The sequence below is a fragment of the Dermochelys coriacea genome, chromosome 2 (genome assembly GCF_009764565.3).
Source record: "Dermochelys coriacea isolate rDerCor1 chromosome 2, rDerCor1.pri.v4, whole genome shotgun sequence".
In the NCBI taxonomy this organism is placed as follows: Eukaryota; Metazoa; Chordata; order Testudines; family Dermochelyidae; genus Dermochelys; species Dermochelys coriacea.
Window position 1 is genome coordinate 161,004,011 of NC_050069.1, and position 19,537 is coordinate 161,023,547.

General features: G+C 40.7%; 1 protein-coding gene across 4 annotated transcripts in view; it reads left to right on the plus strand.

Annotated features, from left to right (window-relative positions):
• Positions 1–18,855, plus strand: part of EPB41L4B (erythrocyte membrane protein band 4.1 like 4B) — a 255,127-nt gene extending 236,272 nt beyond the window's left edge. For 2 of the 4 annotated variants that reach the window (XM_038392440.2, XM_043508596.1), the window contains exons 23-25: positions 6,607–6,675; positions 11,491–11,657; positions 16,423–18,855. In XM_038392440.2, the coding sequence (XP_038248368.1) occupies positions 6,607–6,675; positions 11,491–11,657; positions 16,423–16,492 (306 nt within the window). In that variant the 3' untranslated portion in view covers positions 16,493–18,855. The remainder of the gene's footprint in view (positions 1–6,606; positions 6,676–11,490; positions 11,658–16,422) is intronic. The other 2 variants (XM_038392441.2, XM_043508597.1) reach the window with 1 other exon arrangement.
• Positions 18,856–19,537: the final 682 nt, after the last annotated feature.

A 19,537-nucleotide genomic window follows, 5' to 3' on the forward strand; every position in this document is an offset into this window, starting at 1 on the left:
GGGAGTTCACCAGCTTAAGCAGAAGCCAAAACAGCTGCTGAAGTTTCACATTTTGTCACATAATAGTATATGAAAGGTACATTTTCAAAAATTCACAGTTTGTATGAATTTATGAATTATTAATTTAATCCTTCCACTGATACTGACAAATTGTATTGTTTAAACAGGCATAATGGATCTGGAATTCTTTGACTAGAAAACTGTCTATGGTGCAGTGGTGTTCTTCATAAGGGTATTCGATCCACACAGCTTTTTCCAAGGTTGGGTTCAACAATAATATGTAGTTTCATTAATACAGTAATTCTGTGTCTGTCATGTTACAAATTTATTGGACTATTTTTTTCATTTGTGTTCATGTGCTGATCCAAAGCATACACCTGCCACAGCTTTACTGAAGGGGATGAATTGGGTTTGGACTTTGCCTGAGTGAGTATTGGTGTCCAATGAGCCATTTTCATTTTTTAAAAAAAATCCACAGATGTTGTATTGCACTATGATTGACATTACATGTCTGTCTTTGCATTTCCTAGCTCACCAGATAGCTTCCCCTGCTGGAGTTGTATGGCACCAGATGAAGAATTTCAGTAAAAAAGCTGCAAAGACCCAGAGAGTAGGAGGATCTGATCATTTGTCTTGGAAGGAGGTACTGCCAGTCAATTAGTACAATAGGTACATAAACCACCTTCATGAAGTCATACCTCAGGTCAATCAGTACTAAGGTATACTAACGGCATGTAAACTGGTAACTTGGGTCCCCGATCCCTTCAGGCTGGGCTGAATACAAACAGGCGTCTCTACCTTGTGTGGTCCCTTATCACCATAGAGTTGAAGTTACATAAGTTGAAAGTCGACTAGTCCATGTGTTTCTGAAATAGAGCTTTGCAAAATACTCCTCTGGCCCCTGTGCACATTGAGACCTGTATCTGTGAAAGCATCTCATGTAGTAGAAGTTTTGCTTATGCTACAATTCATAGGAAGCTGCTGATATGTCAGAGCTAGAACCTCTGCTTATCTTTGGAAACCCATCTGGCTCAGTATAAATAAATGGTCATATTTCACACCAATTGGGAATACATGTTTTTCCGAAGTTATTACAAGGGCCTTGAACCATAAAGTGCTGGGTGCAAGTGAACTCAAGAGAAGAACAGCAAGTGTGCACTCGCAAGACAGAATACTAAATGTTTCCAAATCTCTTTACAGGGAAAATAAATTGATGCCAAGGCAGTGGATATACTGTGCTGTCAGTTACCTTCTCTCCTCTTAAATACAGAAGAGCAGAATAAAAAAAAGGATCAGCGTGCCTGAGAGTGGTAATTTTGTAATGGCAGAGATGCTTGTGATTGTCCCATCTGCTGGAAATAGTTATAGTTAATTTCATATGCACAATTCATTTTATCCCGAGTTTAAATTACATTCAAAGAGACTTTTTTATACAAACTTGAAGAAAAGGCAAAGATCAGCAAAGAATGACACTTCCCTCTTTTCTTTTACTCACCCTTTCTTTATTCTTTTCTCTTCCCCTTGCAAAGCAAACAACAATGCAAAATAACACTGATAATTCTTTGCAGCTCTGGCAGAGATGCCTCCAAAGCATTTTATGACAAGATACAACTAGGATACAGCAAATAGCTTCCATGCTTGCAGGAAAGTGCTCACACTTCTAGGACAGATTATCCATAGAGAAGCAAAATTCTGCTTATTTTTCTTCAAAAGCGATGTAGTTATTCTGCTGTATAGCAGATTTTCAGATTAATCCCCTTGAAGTTTACCAGACAACAGACTTCTGTACAGAATGTGTTGGTTCACTTTATTTACGCTCATTGTCTCATTTAGTAAGAGTTTGCTAAAATCTAGCAAATTATTGACTCAACAAACTAAACATTCTAGATGAGGACAACATGTTTGTCCAAGGTACTTTTGCCATGGTAACGCAGTCATACCTCTCTCACTCCAAAAATGCCAGTATATGAGAAAAGCCATCAGAACACAAGACAATGGCCAAAATGTGGAACACCTGTGTTTTGTGGCATGTCACGCAATAAAAGCCATTTTAACTTGACATTTAATGATTAAAACTATTTTTAACCAGCTTGCAAAACAGGTTGGTCTCTCACAGTGAGAAATCCTGAAGAACAGGTTTTATCATTCAAAACCATTATAATGTCACTTATGGGGGGGGGGAGAGGCAACAAAATCTATCAGCCTTTTTTCTCCTTTCTGCCTCACTCTCAATCCATTACATGGCTCTGAGGAAAAGTCAGGAAGCTACCTGACACCTTCAGCAATGGGCTCACTGGGGAAAATGGAGAGAGCTCCATGTAACTCACCTTAGCTCCACTCTTCTTCCTCTCCAGATAGTGTCCCTTAGCAGCTCCTTCCTCTGGGAGCAGGCCATATTCAAGGGTTTCCTCCCTTGTTTATTCCTACCAGTTGGCCACCACTGCTGATTGCTGCTGTCTACAGCACACTTCCAGGCTTGTTGGAAATGCAAAACGAGGGGATCCATATGGCCTCCTAGGCAAAATGTGTGGTTGAGAGGTCTGAATGCAGTTCTACCTTAATTAGCCAATTCCTTCACTAGTATTCCCGATGTTTATTATTATATTTCAACAGTTTAACTGCACCAGGATATAAAAAGAGGCTCTAGGAAATAACGAGCTTTTATATACAGTAGAACCTCAGAATTATGAATACCAGAGTTACTAACTGACCAGTCAAACACACACCACATTTGAAACCATAAGTACAAAATCAGGCAGAAGCAGAGACCTCCCACAAAAAAAGCAAATACAGTACAGTACGGTGTTAAATGTAAATTTCTAAAAAAAAAAAAAAATAGAGCAGCATTTTTCTTCTGCATAGTAAAGTTTCAAAGCTGGCTTAAGTCAATGTTCAGTTGCAAACTTTTGAAAGAACAACCATAATGTTTTTTTTCCAGAATTACGAACGTTTCAGAGTTACAAACAACCTCCATTCCTGAGGTGTTCATGACTCTGAGATTCTACTGTAGCACTTTTCATCAATAGATCTCAAAGCACTTTACAGAAGAGATCAGTATCATTCCCTGTATCAGTATCATTTTTTTAATCAGGCTATTCGAGGCACCGTGCCTGTTTCACAGACCAGAACAACCAAACCAGCTTCAGCTATTGCAACCTCCAGCCATTCCAAACAAGACAGCATGAGCTCCCTCCTTCTACACCAACTGCGGGAGAATTCTCAGCTGTATTCCTAGCAGGGCACAGTCTGGGTGAACAGGTATATGTTGCTACTCATGTAAAACTCTTCAGAAGAAAAAGAAATAGGGGAGACAAAAGGACTGGACTGTGGCAGAGTGGGCAGAATGGCTTCGCTTTCTGGCTCCTAAGTCCTGCACAGGTATGAGTTTTTCTCACGTGCCTTAGTTGTTCTGAGTTGAGTTAAACCTGATTGATGGCTGGAAGAGGAGTCCTGGGGACCTACAAAATCTTTTAATTTTGTTTGTCTGGAATTCTCTGTCCTCAGATTAAATAAACAACTCCAGAAAAGGGAAAATTAGGTTTAAAACTAAATCAGATGAACTGATTTTAGCTGTGTATTGACACAAAATTTGGGCCTCTGACATGTGCAGATTTAGTGGCTGACTTTAGAAGATTATTTTTTCCACATCACTATGTATCTCGGTGTGTAATCAAGATCAACTTTTCTAATGTGCTTCTGGTCAATACTCTCAATAGACTCTTGAATAACTGTCAAGGCTAATTCCCCACTCTGGCACTTTGAGTACAGAAGGTGGGGGCCCACAAGGATTCTAAAAATTAATGCTGGCTGCTCCAGGCTTGTATTAAACTCCCAAGGTTACAGCTTTTCTCTGACCTTGGGTTGGTAAGCACTGCCTCCACCCTAGTGCAGAACCCCTTTGAGAGCCCAGGAAGGTACACTTGGGAATTCCTTCCACTGGGATACCCTCAAGCCCTTTCACAACCCCCCCCCCCACCTCTAGGGAAGAGCGGAGAAAGAAAAAGAAGGAAATCAGCTATCGCCACCAGCTAATTAAACATGTGCACAAACCTCTTAAGATACAAAAATCCAATTGTGTTCTTAAATTTTATTAATAAAAAAAAAGAAAAAATACATCTGGGAACTCAAGCTATTGCTAGATTTTAAAAGAGCAACTACAAGGATTAAGTACCAAGAATAGCTTTCTTGAGGTTCATCTTAAAGGTTACAAGAAAAACAAAAGCACCTGGGGTTAGCACAGAGGAAGCCACAAACCATAATAAAATAAAAGGAATAAATCTAATCACATCTCCCTAGACATTTCCTGATCTACTTACATATCTGGGGTTTTAAATGAGTAGTTTCTAGGTATGGTATTGATGATTGTTTCATACCTGGTCCCAAGCTTCTTACAGTATCGCTCTGCCCTGTCCACCTCTCCCCGGGAGAACAGACAGACAGACAAAAGGGGAGTCTTGTTTCAATTTTAAAAAGTTCTAGCCTTCCCACTGACTCTTTTGGCCAGGTGCCCACTCACTTCCTTTTACCTATACATATAAGTGAGATTTTTTTAACCCTTTACAGATAGAAAACAGTTACTAAGAGGAATTTTATAGCTACTGGCTGGCTGGGTGTCCATAACAGGGAGCTTCCCTCCCCCCCCCTTCATTTATCACGATAACATTTGCATCATTAGTCACCTTCATTTTCAGTAACTAAACTTCATTCTCCTAAAGAGTCCAATCCAGAAAATTAGAGAGATTTGGGTTGCTGCATATCAAGCTGAAGTCAGATATGAATGACTGATTTTAGATTTGAATAATATTTTGATTTTGGCTACAGTACCGTGTTATAATACAGTGCTCTGTATCTTATTCTCAAACACTGAAATGTAAACACTTCATAAATCTAGAATGACAAGATTGACTTCTGGGTTTATCTCAAAAAGACACAGCCACTTCAGAATCATTTATGTTGTATTGGCAGATTTAGATATCATTATAACGTGACAGACTCACTAAGCAATATAATGTGTATATTGTACTGTAATGAGTGTCAGTAAGTACACATAGTAACTCAAAATCAAGTTTACTGATGGAATGTAGATACATCAATATTTATGAAAAGTCTGAAATGTTCCTCTCGCTATCTCTACACAGGTATATTCATAGTTTAGGGAATTGTTTTCTAGTGCAGTGACCTTTCACATATATCTACATGATTATTTCCAGTCATCTATATTCAGTTAAACAGGTGTTTACACATCTGAGTGTTTTTGTCTTTGTGTGAATGTTTGGCCACAGCTGGATATGAATTTTGAATGGCACATTTACAAACCAAATGTGTATCTGGTGTTTTGTTTACAAAACAAATGACAATATGCATTTTCTTTATTACTTTTGATCTCATAATTTCAGGTGTTCCTTTCTCGGGCAACTGGGTAGACACTTGAATGTGTTCCTTGTTTATTAGCAGATACTTCAACATAACGCACTAGTTCTATGATAAGGCATGCATAATAAACATACATTAAAAAATTTTTCCATTAAAGTGATAACTACATTTTTCAGTAAATAATAAATTTTCCCCAAGTGGAAATATGAAGTGCAGTTTGAAATCAATACTTCTAATTGATGAATACTTTTTACTTTGTCCTCTTCCTGAATGGATTAATGAGATTTCTGCATTCTAGATAGGAGGATAATGACATGCATACCACCTATAATCAAAGAGAGAGAATGCTTGGTTGCTATTTGTTTAATTTATTTTTCTTCATTTAATATTCAAGATGGTACTAAGCCCAGAAATAATTTACACCAAAGCCTTATCTACACTCAGGGTGAAATCCTGGCTCTTATGAAATCAATGGGAGTTTTGCCATTGACTTAAATGAGACCAGGATTTTGCACTGAAAATTCTCAGTACAGACGCAACCCAATGGCATAATGGTCTCTAATAGTATTTTCAACACTTTTAGTAATACCTCCTGAGATGTAGCTTGATCCTTAGAACACCACTGGAATGGGTAAGATTGAAGTTCTTAACATTACCAGAGACAGTGATTACCAATCAATTGCCTACAGTGATTTTTTGGTGCTTTCTTTTTGTCCTGTCTTCTGACGTTCCATTTGCAGCGCTGTGCTATCTATAAATAATTAGAAGTATGGATGTGTAAAATCCATAAAACACAAGTTCTTTAGCTGAAGTTCCTAACCACAAGCTAACACTGTGTAAGGTTTCCTATCACTGAGCTTTGTATTACCAATTAGAAAATGTGTGGTGGTCACTAGAGCAAGCCAAATAATTGCACGCCGTGACTAGTTATAGAGCTAAAGAAATATCGGATGCAGTCAGTTCAGTTTAGGTTTATATAAGAGCTATTTCACATTACATTTAATTACATGGGTAAAATAATTCAGTCAGGTCTTATCCTTTGACTATTCCTCATTAACTTGCATATGTGTTTTGAGGTGGTCTTCTTTTGAGCTGGTTTATCTGAATGCTGCTGAACCATTCGAGTTTGTCAGACGTTGCTATACTTGCAGTACTTTACTGCTGCTTTTTTTGTTTTTGTTTTTCGTTTTTAGGCTCTGAAAGTAACATCCTTTTCTTTATCTTTTTTTAAAGATAAAGACATTCCCTGCTGATACAGCTAATCCTTTTTTCGATCCTTTTACAACAGTACCACAGTTTTCTGTAAGTAGAACATGCAACTGAAAACCCTGTGTATTTAACACAGCACTTGCAACTCCAGATTATTTTTTAAACAATGTCAGAAGTTTTGCCTTTAACAATCCTAATAAAGATACTTTCCAAATATGGCTTAGACTGCAAATCAATCAAGTATGGCCATGACTTGTATCCTAAACTTGCCTTCATTGGTGTGTTGGAGATTACTAGAAGCAGAAATAAGGATTGAAGGTGAAACACTTCAGGGCAGCAGGTCACAAAATATAGCTGCACTCCCACAGTTCTACTGTAGAGGGCATGGATGAGGCTGCACAGACTCTGAATAAACAGGAAGGGCAGGGAATGGTTTGGGCGTAGCCACTAATTCCATACGCTGCATGGAATCTTTGCTGAGTTGGCCTTCGTCCCCTTTACAAAACCTGTCTTTGTCTTCTAGGGGACCTAATTTTCATGAAAATTGTATTCTGAATTGAAATGAGGAGTTACAATTAATATAAAACAGCTGTATGATGATGACTACAGTCGCATGCTGCTGTAAACGTCCATGTTAATTAACATCCTAGAGCTGAATCTTGGACTCTTTAGTTTTTATTTGGGCAAATCTCCCATTAAACCTCCCTGGAAATGTTGCTTGAGAAAGACGTGAGGTGGGGGCTTTGGGATTTATCCCTTTGCACAAGGTATACTGCACAGTACCACATAAACAGGACAAATAACTGTATAACAATATAAAAATAAGCTGACCTAATAGTACCGTACCTTGAATGCCCAACCTTAGAGTAGCAGTGTCAGTATGATAGGTAGAAGAAATAAGGCATTTGAACAATTGAGGGACTTGTTAAAATTAATATTAGAACTTGAAACAACTAGATATTATGCATGGGACTCTGACTGAAGCCCTCTGCTTGTCCTTCCCAACATGGGATGTGGCTTAGCAGCCACAGAGGAGAAACCTTCTCATATTAGAATTACACTTCACAATCACTAGTGTGACATTCCTAAATCAAACTCATAAAATGAAGTCATTCTGACTTAAGCCTTAACTTCTGTCCTGAGCCCCAAATCTGTTTTCTCTCTCATGTGGATAAAGTAGTAATATGGAACCTTATTCACAACTGGGACAGCTACAGTATCTGTCTGCACTTAATGAGTTATTAAAGAAAGAGGTTAAGACTTGATCATGATCCCCCTTACCTTGGGACACTTTCTTTTTTGGGGCGGGGAGGGAGAGGGAGTCACGTGTCTATTTTTTAAGTCAGATTTTAGTGAGAAATTGAAAAATTCATCCGAATCTGCTTCATATCTATTTTTTGCTCTAATGAAAGGTTTCAATATATTTGTTGGGATATTTTTAAAGCCCATCAAAACAGAATTATTGAAAAAGTCATCCAGGCTAGATGGTGCCCACTTTAATAAAAATGGCAAGAAAGCTTCCACCTTTATGTCCCAGATTAAAAAATTGAGTTACGCACAGAAATCTGTGCAGAATAATATCCCCACTAGTTCCCCTGTAAAAAAAAAAAAAAAATGTCAACACTGACATTTTGGTAGGTTTCACTGAACACCAAACTGAAAAATGTTGGCTTTGTAATGAAAGCTGAACATTTTTAATAAAAATTTCCATTTAGCTAAAAAGCTATTTTGACATGGAAAAGTTAATGGAAAATTTTTGACCAGCTCTGCCAATTAGGTTTTGTTGGGTGGGACAAGAGGGAGGGATAATCAGCATATAAATAAGTTCTAACTAGCCTATCCACAATTCGTCTTTTCCTCTTCAGAGTATTGGTTCACTGAAAAAAACCACAATGCAACATCACAAATATCTAAAATTACATTTCAACCCATGCAGCCCATGGTATTTATTTTGTCATAGAATTATGCATTGTGGGAAATCTTTAGTAAACCAGGAAGTACCAAGAGGATTGCAGGGAAGTGAACAAATTTTTATTCTATGCAGTTATCCCTGTCCCACAACTTGAATAATGGGGATCGTTGAACAAAGAAATATTGGCTTCAAGTCGATTGTTTTTCAGTTCACTTTAACACACCAGTTGTGCTAGGTGTCACCCCATGTTTGGCCTCAGCGAAACAACACAAACAAATGCATTAGGGCAAAATTTTCAGGACACAGCCAGATCTAACTCTGAGCGTATCCTAGTCATGCACAGCATTATGCAGCTGCAAATGTTTGTGGTTCATTTTCATGTTATGAACAGCCTGCAAAATTTGAGGGGTTTTGTTTTTGTTGTTGGTATGTTTTGATTTTAAGATAGGTTTTGCTTTGAAAATGCTTATTAGAACCAAAAATGTCTATTTTTTTATTTTATAGAAAAACAAAAAATATTAATAAACAAGTAAGCTTTGGAGGCCATTTTCTGATTTTATAATTCTGCAGTTTATAAAGAGCTAACTGATTTTTTTATTTGGGGGGGGAATTAAATCTTATCTGTTTTGACTGGTGTAAATCATAAATCTATTGAATTAATGGAGCTACTTCGATTCAGACCAGCTGAAGATCTGGCCCAATATACTGTATACACTCTGACAAAGTTCCTCCTCTACCTTGGTGGGTCCTGCACTTATTGGCGGATTTTGCTCACCTCAGAGATTCACAGTAGCCCTCAGTTTGGCCACTTTTGTGGCTCAAATCTGCCATTTACTCAGATAAACTCATCACTGGCCAGCATGGGGAAAAAAGAGTAAGAACAATCCCCACAGTTTCTGCTGATCCACCATGTGGGTCAGGGAATAGCTCAGAGACCTTCCCCTCTGGTGGAACCTCAGGAGTTGGGAGGAACCCCAGCGCACCCTGTATCCCAGGTTCCAGCCCAGGGTCCTGTGGACTGCAGCTGTCTAGAGTGCCTCCTGGAATAGCTGCATGATAGCTACAATTCCCTGTGCTACTTCCCCATGGCCTCTTCCCAACACCTTCTTTGTCCTCACCACAGGATCTTCCTCCTGATGTCTGTTAACGGTTGTACTCCTCAGTCCTCCAGCAGCACATCCTCTCACTCCCAGCTCCTTACAGGCACCTCACTAGCTTGAGTGAGAGCCTTTTTAAACCAGGTGTCTTGATTAGCCTTAATTCTAGCAGCTTCCCAATTGGCTACAGGTGTCCTAATTAGCCTGCCTGCCTTAATTAGTTCTAGAAAGTTCCTGAGTGTTCTGGAATACTCACTGTTATTTTACCCAGGGAAAAGAGACCTGCTTAACCTGGAACTAATGTACCTACCTTCAACCACTCTTTTGTAGCCATCTGGCCTGACCATATCACAACACATAAGTATATAAATATATACTCTAGAGAAAAATAGTACCACATACATATCTAAAATAACCATTAAAAATAGGGCAGATCCTAAGCTGGTGTCAGTTGTCCTAGCTCCATTGACTTCAATTGGGTTATGACAACTTATTCCCACTGAGGAATTGTGCCATGGTGCCAGTATTTCATGATATAAAGCATGATCTGACAGTCCTTATGAGACAAAATGCTGCATGAGGACTGCAAAATTTGCTTGCATCTGGACTGTGACATTGAGCTTTAAAAGGGAAATGCCGGAAAAGTTTGGCAGCTTACCTTTTTTAATTTAGGACTATAATTGGTCAGGATTAGAGGGGGTTTTGTTTGCTTGTTGGTTTTTTCTTGTTCATTTGGTTTTATTTTACCATTTTTCATTTTACTGGTTTCATAGAATGACTGGAAAGGCTCATCCTTAGTATGTTCATCTGGAATATACTCTCTGCTTTCAGTTAAAAGAGAGGCTGGGAAATGTAAAAAAGACACTACTACAGCTTCTTCCTGGATCACCCATTGATTTAACCAGCAGATTGTATCCCAGTGCACAAGTGTCTCCATTCAGTATTTGTTCATCAGAAGTAGCTCACATAATTTGAAAAGTGATGAAAAAAGTCAAATAGCCCAATAGCTGGATAACAATTCTCTGCCTCACTGACTTTTCTTCCTACTGTTGTGAAGATTGAGTCAAGCTTGAAAGAACAGGTTGTCAAGAAAAAAAACTCAGTTGATAGTAGTATGAACATGTCGTGACTATTCTGAAGCACTGAAAAATTGTCGCCACTATACTTTCCTATCAACTCAGTAACATGCAAGCAGACACAGGCTGTTCCCTGTTTGTCATTAAATGGTCCTGTGCAAACAGTGGGTCAGTGTAATTTTTTTCAGGAATGACAGGATGTCCCAGCCTTTGATGTTGCAGGATTTGTGATGTTATAGCATCAGATGTGCAGTATGGAGAAAGAGTCTGGAGTTTGTTGTGGTTCTGTACATTTTATATGACATTGTCTGTTGCTAGTTGCCACTGGGTATTTTTTTTTAGGGTATGCTCCACTACACAGAACAATTAGACCCAGACTCATGCACACCCGACTTTAATAAAATGCACAGTTGTCAAGGGACCTACGAGTTCATTTTGAAAGGGCTCTATTCAAGAGGACACTTCTGGTCAGCTCCCCATATCAGGTTTAAACCAAATAAAATAACCTATAAACGTGCTGTTTATCACTATGGGTCCATATTTAGTGTGGAATGTACTGTGAACTGAGTTCAGTCTCACACAGTGGACTTTATAGTCAAACATGTCATCAGTGCACAACCCCGTTGAATCTGTCCAAAGAAGAAGTGTCTGTTTCATTATAAATGAGGTTTGCTTCCTGGTTCTTAAAAGACCACTGGGCAACGATAGGGCAATCTCTCATTTTCCCTCTTTATTAGAGGAAAGTTTCTGATAACAAGTGTTTGAGAGAAAGTGGGCAGAAAAAATCAAAACTAACTTATCCTTTTCGTTATTTTCTTCTTAGGCAGAATTTATAGACAGCAAATTAGTGTGCTGTGCTGTGCAGTCATCACCTAAGATGTTACCACCTGTATCTCCTTCACCTGCAATGAGGTCCTTGGCAGAGACCGTCCCAACCCCAACAGTGCAGACGATATATTCATCACACAAACCTATTTCTCTGGCAGACAGGTATTGAGCAGTTCATAGCAATACTCTGGGTCTCTCTCTAGGTTCCAAAGAGTTTGATTTCTTTTATTCTATCATAAATATAATGGGAAAGAACCTGCTGAGCCTGTCATCCTAAACTACAATTTCCACTAACGTGTAAAGTCAGCTGCCATTTGGTACTTACCTCAGGACAAGTGGAAAGCATAAGAAACTTTCTCTGAATTGAAAGCCACTCCTAACTGGTGATTCAACCAGCAGTTGCCCTCCTCTGAAGGCAAAATACACCACCTCCATAACCACTGGCCTGGAGAGAAAAGGGTGTGCCATTTTTTCGGAGACAAATCACCTCTCCTGAACTACTGATTTGTTTTTAACAACTGCTGTTACAATCTGTTTTTCTAAATTCAGTGCTAACTGGGAAGGGCTGAGAAATAGATACTCTTTCCGATGAATACCAGGTGCTGATTTTTCAGAGTACTGTCAGGTTGCAATTGTTCTTCTTATAGCATGAAATAGCAAAAAAGCATGTTCCAGCTTCCCACAGAAAACCTACTCTTTTTCAATTCTTCCATCTTACAATTGTTTTTAATGGTAATCTTTCCTCTCCAGAGACTGATGAGTGCTGAATTAATCAAACTGACTATTTCAGGGGTGACCAACCTGTGGCTCCGGAGCCACATGCGGCTCTTCAGAAGTTAATATGCGGCTCCTTGTATAGGCACTGACTCCGGGGCTGGAGCTACTGGCGCCAACTTTCCAGTGTGCCGGGGGATGCTCACTGCTCAACCCCTGGCTCTGCCACAGGCCCTGCCCCCACTCCACCCCTTCCTGCCCCCTCATCTGAGCCTGCAGTGCCCTCGCTCCCCTGCCCCCCAGAGTTCCCCGCACACCATGAAATGCTGATCAGGAGGTGTGGGGAGGGATGGGGAGGCGATGATCGGTGGGGCTGCCGGTGGGCAGGAGGAATTGGGAGCGGGGGAGCTGATGCAGGGCTGCTGACGTATTACTGTGGCTCTTTGGCAATGTACATTGGTAAATTCTGGCTCCTTCTCAGGCTCAGGTTGGCCACCCCTGGTCTATTTAAAGGGGGTAACTCTATAATTAGATCCATCTGACACCCCAAAAACAAAGGTCAGGCTTTCATTTCCAGACCCAAAGCAGTGTACCAGATGGAAATGAGAAACAAAAGTTTTAAGATGGAAATATAATACAATAGACTTTCACCTCCAGATTGAAATTTTGATTTATAATATCAAATGTGCTGCTTGGTTTCAATCTAATTTCAATTGGACATTTATTCATATTGCTAGACCACCTAAAAATTTAGAGTTATGGGCACTCTGTTCAGAAAAGTCCTAACAGTTGTAGAGCAGACATAATACCTAGGGTATGATCCAGCTCCCATTTAAGTCAATTGAAAGACTCCCATTGCCTTCAGTAGGAACTGCATCGTGTCCTTGCATACCACTTTAGATTTTCAAACTGCTTTATAAACATAAACTCATTAATCCTCAAAGCACCACAGTAAGGTATTTATATTTTCCCCACTTTACAGGTAGAGAAACTGAGCCACGAAAACTATGACTATCCCAGAGCCTCAGAGGTTGTGACTCACCCCCCAAACCAGCTGTCAGAGCTGGGATTAGAGCTAAGGAGTTACAGATTGCAAATCAATAAGACCATGCCTTGTTGATGTATTGCACTTTGTAGGAATACTGGCATAGCTGTGAAGGATTCTTGTAGTGTCCGCCTGTCTACACTACACTTAGTACTAGGGGCCAGTGCTAGCATTGTCTTATTTTCATAAAAATGAACTAAATCCACACATTAAAACAGGGATCAGCAACCTTTGGCATGTGGCCCGCCAGAGTAAGCCCCATGGCGGGCCAGGACGGTTTGTTTACCTGCCGTGTCCGCAGGTTCAGCTGATCATGGCTCCCACTGGCCACGGTTCGCCGTCCCAGGCCGATGGGGGCTGCGGGAAGCGGCACGGGCTGAGAGATGTGCTGGTTGCTGCTTCCCGCAGCCCCCATTGGCCTGGGACAGCAAACCGTGGCCAGTGGGAGCCACGATCGGCCAAACCTGCAGATACAGCAGGTAAACAAATCAGCCCGGCCCTCCAGGGGGCTTACCCTGGCAGGCCACGTGTCAAACGTTGCCGATCTCTGCATTAAAATTTGCACAAAATGCTTAATCTAAAAAAGAAAAATCCTAACTACTGCGTCTCTCTCCTGCACTGCTAACCGTCTTTACTTCCCAGCGTGCACTTGTGCCTCTTCATAGACTGTTGTTAAGGGTTGCCCTTTTATAGAATGTATAAATAAATCTTCTCATATGCTGTTAGTGCCTCTAAAGCTACTAGTAGTTAACAATGAAAGAATATGAAAGATGCATGAGACTGAAGGCAGGGCTGGCTCAGTAGGTGCAAGCAGCCTATGCAATACCTAGGGTGACCAGACAGAAAGTGTGAAAAATCGGAACGGCGGGGGGGGGGGGGTAATCGGTGCCTATATAAGAAAAAGCCCCAAAAATCGGGACTGTCCCGATAAAATCGGTACATCTGGTCACCCTAGCAGTATCTTCTGGGTATCCCACAAAATATTCAGCAAATGGGTGAGAGAGATTCTGAAGCATTCTTTCCTGAGCAAAAAAGAAAAGGAGGACTTGTGGCACCTTAGAGACTAACAAATTTATTTGAGCATAAGCTTTCGTGAGCTACAGCTCACTTCATCGGATGCATCTGTTTCCTGAGCAAAGGTTTTGAACATACTAGCCATTTGGTGAAATCTGGTCCATTCCAAAGGCCAAAAGAAAAAAAGACCAGGGGCAGTTTTGCAGCAGTTATACATAAACCTGGCACTTTGTGAAGAGTAAACTCTGTAGACATTCCCTCTTTTCTTCTCTCTCCCTCCGCCTACTTCATTCCCCTCCCTCTGTCTTTACCTGCATAGTGTTCTCCCCTGCTTCCTTCTCTTCTCCTCTCCAGCAATCCCGCCTAGTTCTCAAATAGGGGTGCTGGCAGACCCAGAGAATGTGCTGTATGTGTCATGGCAGCAGCCCCACAAGAATGCTCCACCCCCTCAGACCCAGCTACCCCAAAGAGCTCTGGGGAGAGGGTCCCCTCACATATCCCTATGATTCCTGTACTAGGTCCCAGTAGTGGGCCAACCCGCAGCCTGGGTTCGGCCATAGGCTCTTTGAGTCTCTTGCACCTGGATCGCCTACAGGAGCCCCTACTCGCAGGCGAGCTCTCTGTTCCTGGCAGGAGTTCAGCTCACTTCATGGCCCTTTCTGAGTCCAATTGCTTCTAGTCCCTGGTGACGCTCCCCAGGTCGCACCACAGGTCACTGGCTGGGAGCAGCCCTCCCGGGCCCTTTGCCCATATCAGGCTTATAGTGTCCACAATCAAGGGTGGGAGGGGAAAGGAAAGGCTAGTCGCTGCCTCAGGCTGAGCTCCCCTTGCTACTGGAGCTCACTAGCAGTCCCTGGCAGCTTCTCCTCCAGGGTAAACTTCCCCCCATCTCTATGGCAAGTTTCACCTTTTTAAGCTGCCCTTCTTCAGCTGGAGCATGTTCTGCAGGTGCATCTAACTCGTGCTGCTTGAGTGCAGGAATACTTGTTAGCCTTTTCGGTCAGCGGGATGAGGGCGTGTCCCGTCACAGCCCCACCATGGTCTGCCAGAAATGTAAAGAACCAGGAGACTTGGTGGGTCATAAGAGGAGATGGTAACAAAGCTCTCTCCCTCCTTAAGGGGCTGCAGTAACCATGAGCTACATGGGCATTAGCCCACTCAAACACTGGGATCAGCAGCGGACTGAGGGAATAGACAGGGAGGGGCATGGCTTATCTGAAGATGCAGAGCAGCAGTAGACTGGGCGAAAAGTCTGAGCCCGCTCAAGGACTAAAAATGGCAGAAGTCTACAGCCACTTCCCTATACCAGCCATCTGAAGAGCAGCAGCAGATCCAGCCTTCCTTCTCCCCAGGTTTGGCTGAGCAGGAGTAGCAGTGGTAACATTCCATCCCCCAGTGCTTACACCACCAACGCTAGATGTCCACTTGAGATGGGGGGAGTGGTCCAGTCAGGTGGCTGTGGACATGGACGGCTTTGGTAGCCTCCTCTTCCTCCCTTTCCCTGTGTAAGGAGGAATGTTTAGCTGCTTCACAGCTGCTCCTTCCTGCTCAGTTCCTCCTCCTGGACCAGAATGCTTTATGGAGACGTCTACTCCTTGTGCTTCCTAGCCAGTGTGTGATGACATCACAGCAACATCGTTCCATGATCCCAGGCAAGATCTCTAGCACTTAATCCAGCTCGGCTTCCCATTTACTTGCATGCAAGCTAAATAATGCTGTAGGCTATGTAGTGAAAAGAAACTTCCTCTAGGACCAAACCACACAGGGAACTGAAAGGCGATCTGGGCCCTGAGGAGCAGATTGCTGAAATACAAGTCTTTTTTAATGGTTTTTATATCAATTAACAAGAAACTGAGCTTTTAATCTTGCTTTCATTGAAGTCAATGGGAACTTTATCAGTGGCTTTGTGGGGAGAAGGAGTAAGCCCTAAAATGTCTCATGCTTCCCCCCCGCTCCCCCCGGTTGCTTTTCTTTACTACTCAAAATGTCAAATGATTTTCACTTCTGACTCAATCATCTATTTTCAGCTTTTTCACGGAATCAAACTGAACCTTCCTCCTTCCCTTGGCACTTTAAAAATGTTAATTATCTTTAATTGAAATATGTGGCATTTTGTTGTTCCCATAATTGGCTGTTTGTGCATTAATTACACAGTGCTGAGACTCTGAGGCGTGAACTCGAGAGAGAGAAGATGATGAAAAGACTGTTGATGACAGAATTATGAAATTCTCACTTCGTCACATGGAGACTGGATCGGGGCCTTTCATGTGCCTTCTGTCTGTTTACATTCCTCCACTTCTGTGTACTCAACATAATGCATCATGAAAATGTGTTATGTTCCCAGCTCACTCAGATTCATCACAGTTGGTTAAAATTAAGTCTTGGCTTGACTTTAACTTGGAGGAGTTTCTTTATTCATTTACTGCTGGGAAATAAACCTTCAGTCCTTTATTTATCATGAGTATTAGGATTTTCTACTATTATAAAATGAATTTTAGGGTTGGTTTTGGTAAATCTAAGGTAAAAACGATCAGCCAGGAACATACTAATTTCTACTGAGAAACACTGTTCTGTATATATGTTAATAACTGCACAGAGATTAATGTTATGCAGAATATTTTGATAGTAACATAGAAAATGTCATTTTGTATAACTGAAAATTGCACCGAGTTACTGCTGTTTGTTAAAGAATCATTTTTAAAAGCAGAAAAATGATTATTATATCTTAACCCTACGACTCTTCGTCTCTGCTGAAAAATAAATGGCTGTCTTATCAAATTTCTAACTTAATCTTTACTCAGATATATGTAGATATATATCAGTGCTGCCTAAAATCATGTCATCTTGATTTGACACTGAAAGAAATCATATGGTATTCCTGGTAAAGAAAAACTTCAATGGTTCAAAGTTGTTTGCTATTGACACCCTTATCTTTAAACCAAAAAACATTGAATCAGAAACCAGTTTTAACTAAGACTCTGATTCTACAAACACTTGCATGCACGTATGCATGCATGTTTACATCAAGCAACTGAGTGGTTCCACTGAAATTAACAGGACTACTCCCTTACTTAATGTTAAGCATGTAAGTGTTTGCAGGATTAGAGCCTTAAACAATTGGTTTATGGTATTACGGTCATATAATAATACTATAGATCATATTTCCTATAAAACTGTCCTATAGTTTTCCTTTTTTAGTAGTGCAGAATAGGTAATTTATTTAAAAAGCTGACAACAATTGATCATCAGCTACAACACGCGATTTTGAACAGAAACCTTGTATGTGTTTTATATGGCCCAAGATCTATATTTTTCTGTTACCCTGTACAGTAGATTCTCCTGTTTTTAGTATTGTTAAAATCAAAAGATGCCCTTAATTTGATACCAACGACCATAGATTTATCTAAATTTAACCAGCCTGTTGGCTTTAAAGGTAGGAAGTGCGTATAGTAAGATTCCATTTTCTTCAGTGTTAGTTATGGTCATTTAATATGAAAAATCTTGAGTGCATTTTAGGACTCTTGATTGCAACTTGAAGACAGAAGATTACTTGTTTATTTTATATTAATTGGGGCAGGAAATGAACAGAAGGCTCTTCAATTAAAGTCCGATAACTTTGAACCTTTTCTATAGCTATAAAATGAAGCTAAAGTAAGTGGCATCAGTGTCAGGAACAAATCTGGGATGCACCCTGTAATGAAATGGCTTAACATACAGAATAGGCCCATGGATCTGTACAAGTGCCCAGATGTCTGGCTGGTATGTTTCTGAGTACTCGACTGACTTTGCTGCATAATCAAAATGCATCTGGGACACTGTACAGCGGATTTCTAGTTATGATGTCAACAGATTTGGTGGCATACTTTTTGTACATCCATTTCCATCAATCTAAGGTTATTTTTTTAAAAATGGGCATATTAACTCCCTCTGAAGAAATCACGGAGGCAAAGAATGCTTCAGGAATAAAAGACTGGCCTTCATTCTGCCACTAATCTTTTCCTCACCTCATTCAGAGGGATTGTGGAGGAAGGAAAGCTCCAGCCTAAGGCACCATGGGTTAAAATAATTTTTGCCTGGTCACTAATAAAAAGAGAACAGCCTAAAGACAAATAAGAAAAGGTTCCTATAGCGGCCACTGTTTTCAGAGACAGGAAGCAAAAATAACTCCAAGAATGGAGTTACCTAAACTGCACTTTTCTACTATTTGCTTCTGTCCTGCCTGTTCTTAGGCAGCCATCAGTTACATGCGAAGATACTTCAAAGAATGTGCGGGTGGCCACTCCCAAAGGTTATCAAGGAGAAAGGACCTGAGAAGATAGCTCAGTGGTTCAACACTCCCCTGATTTTTCTATTGTGTGGATTACTGTGTGCTTATTCAAGAGTGCTATTATGGGCAACTGGAAACCGTGGAACCTGCTTTGGTTGGGGCTACCTGCTTCTGGTTAGCTGCATTAAGCAATGTATTCACAAGGACCAATGTATTCAGATAGAATGAATGCTAGACGGGAGTAGCCCATTCGTTTTTCTGGAAGATAAATAAGCTACACATTTGTTCTTGTACAGAACAGCATGGCAGTCCTAATGTATTCGAATTCTCAAGCTGAAACTTTCAGAACAGGAAAACTGAAACCGTGCACTAAGATGCCCTATCGCCATTCTAGATCTGAACTGACTGGGCATGCTTTGGAATAGCTGAGAAAAGAACAAGGACACCTTACATTTTTTAGATTCCTGGAAATTAGAGATGGAACAGTCTTACCAGGTCACTGAGCCCCAGATCCTCAAAAGTATTTAGGTGTCTAATTCCCATTGATTTCAATGGGTGGTAGGCTTCTAAATGGCTTTAAAAATCTGGCCCTTCATCCCTTCTGATGCAGGATTGTTCCCCACAGTATATTCTCAGATGTTTGTCTAGTCTAATTTTAAATGTCTTAAGCAATGGGGCTTCCACGTCCTCCCTCGGGAGACTATTCTACAGGCTGTTAGGAATGTTTTCCTGATATTAAACCTAAATTTCCATTTGTACAATTCCATCATATTTTTAGTTCCTACACACGCCCTTTAGCCACACCTCGGCAATTCCTCACCCATGTGTGATCTACCCCTTTAATACACAGCCTTGTCTGGACTAGGATTGAGAGGTATAGTGTTAGAATGTATCAGCTAAAGCTCTAGTGTAAACAAGGCAGTAAACGTGTGCTAAACTGGTCCAGTTGAAATCTAGGCTTCTCAGTAGACTTTAACTCCACAATGTTAGCAAGTGTTGAAG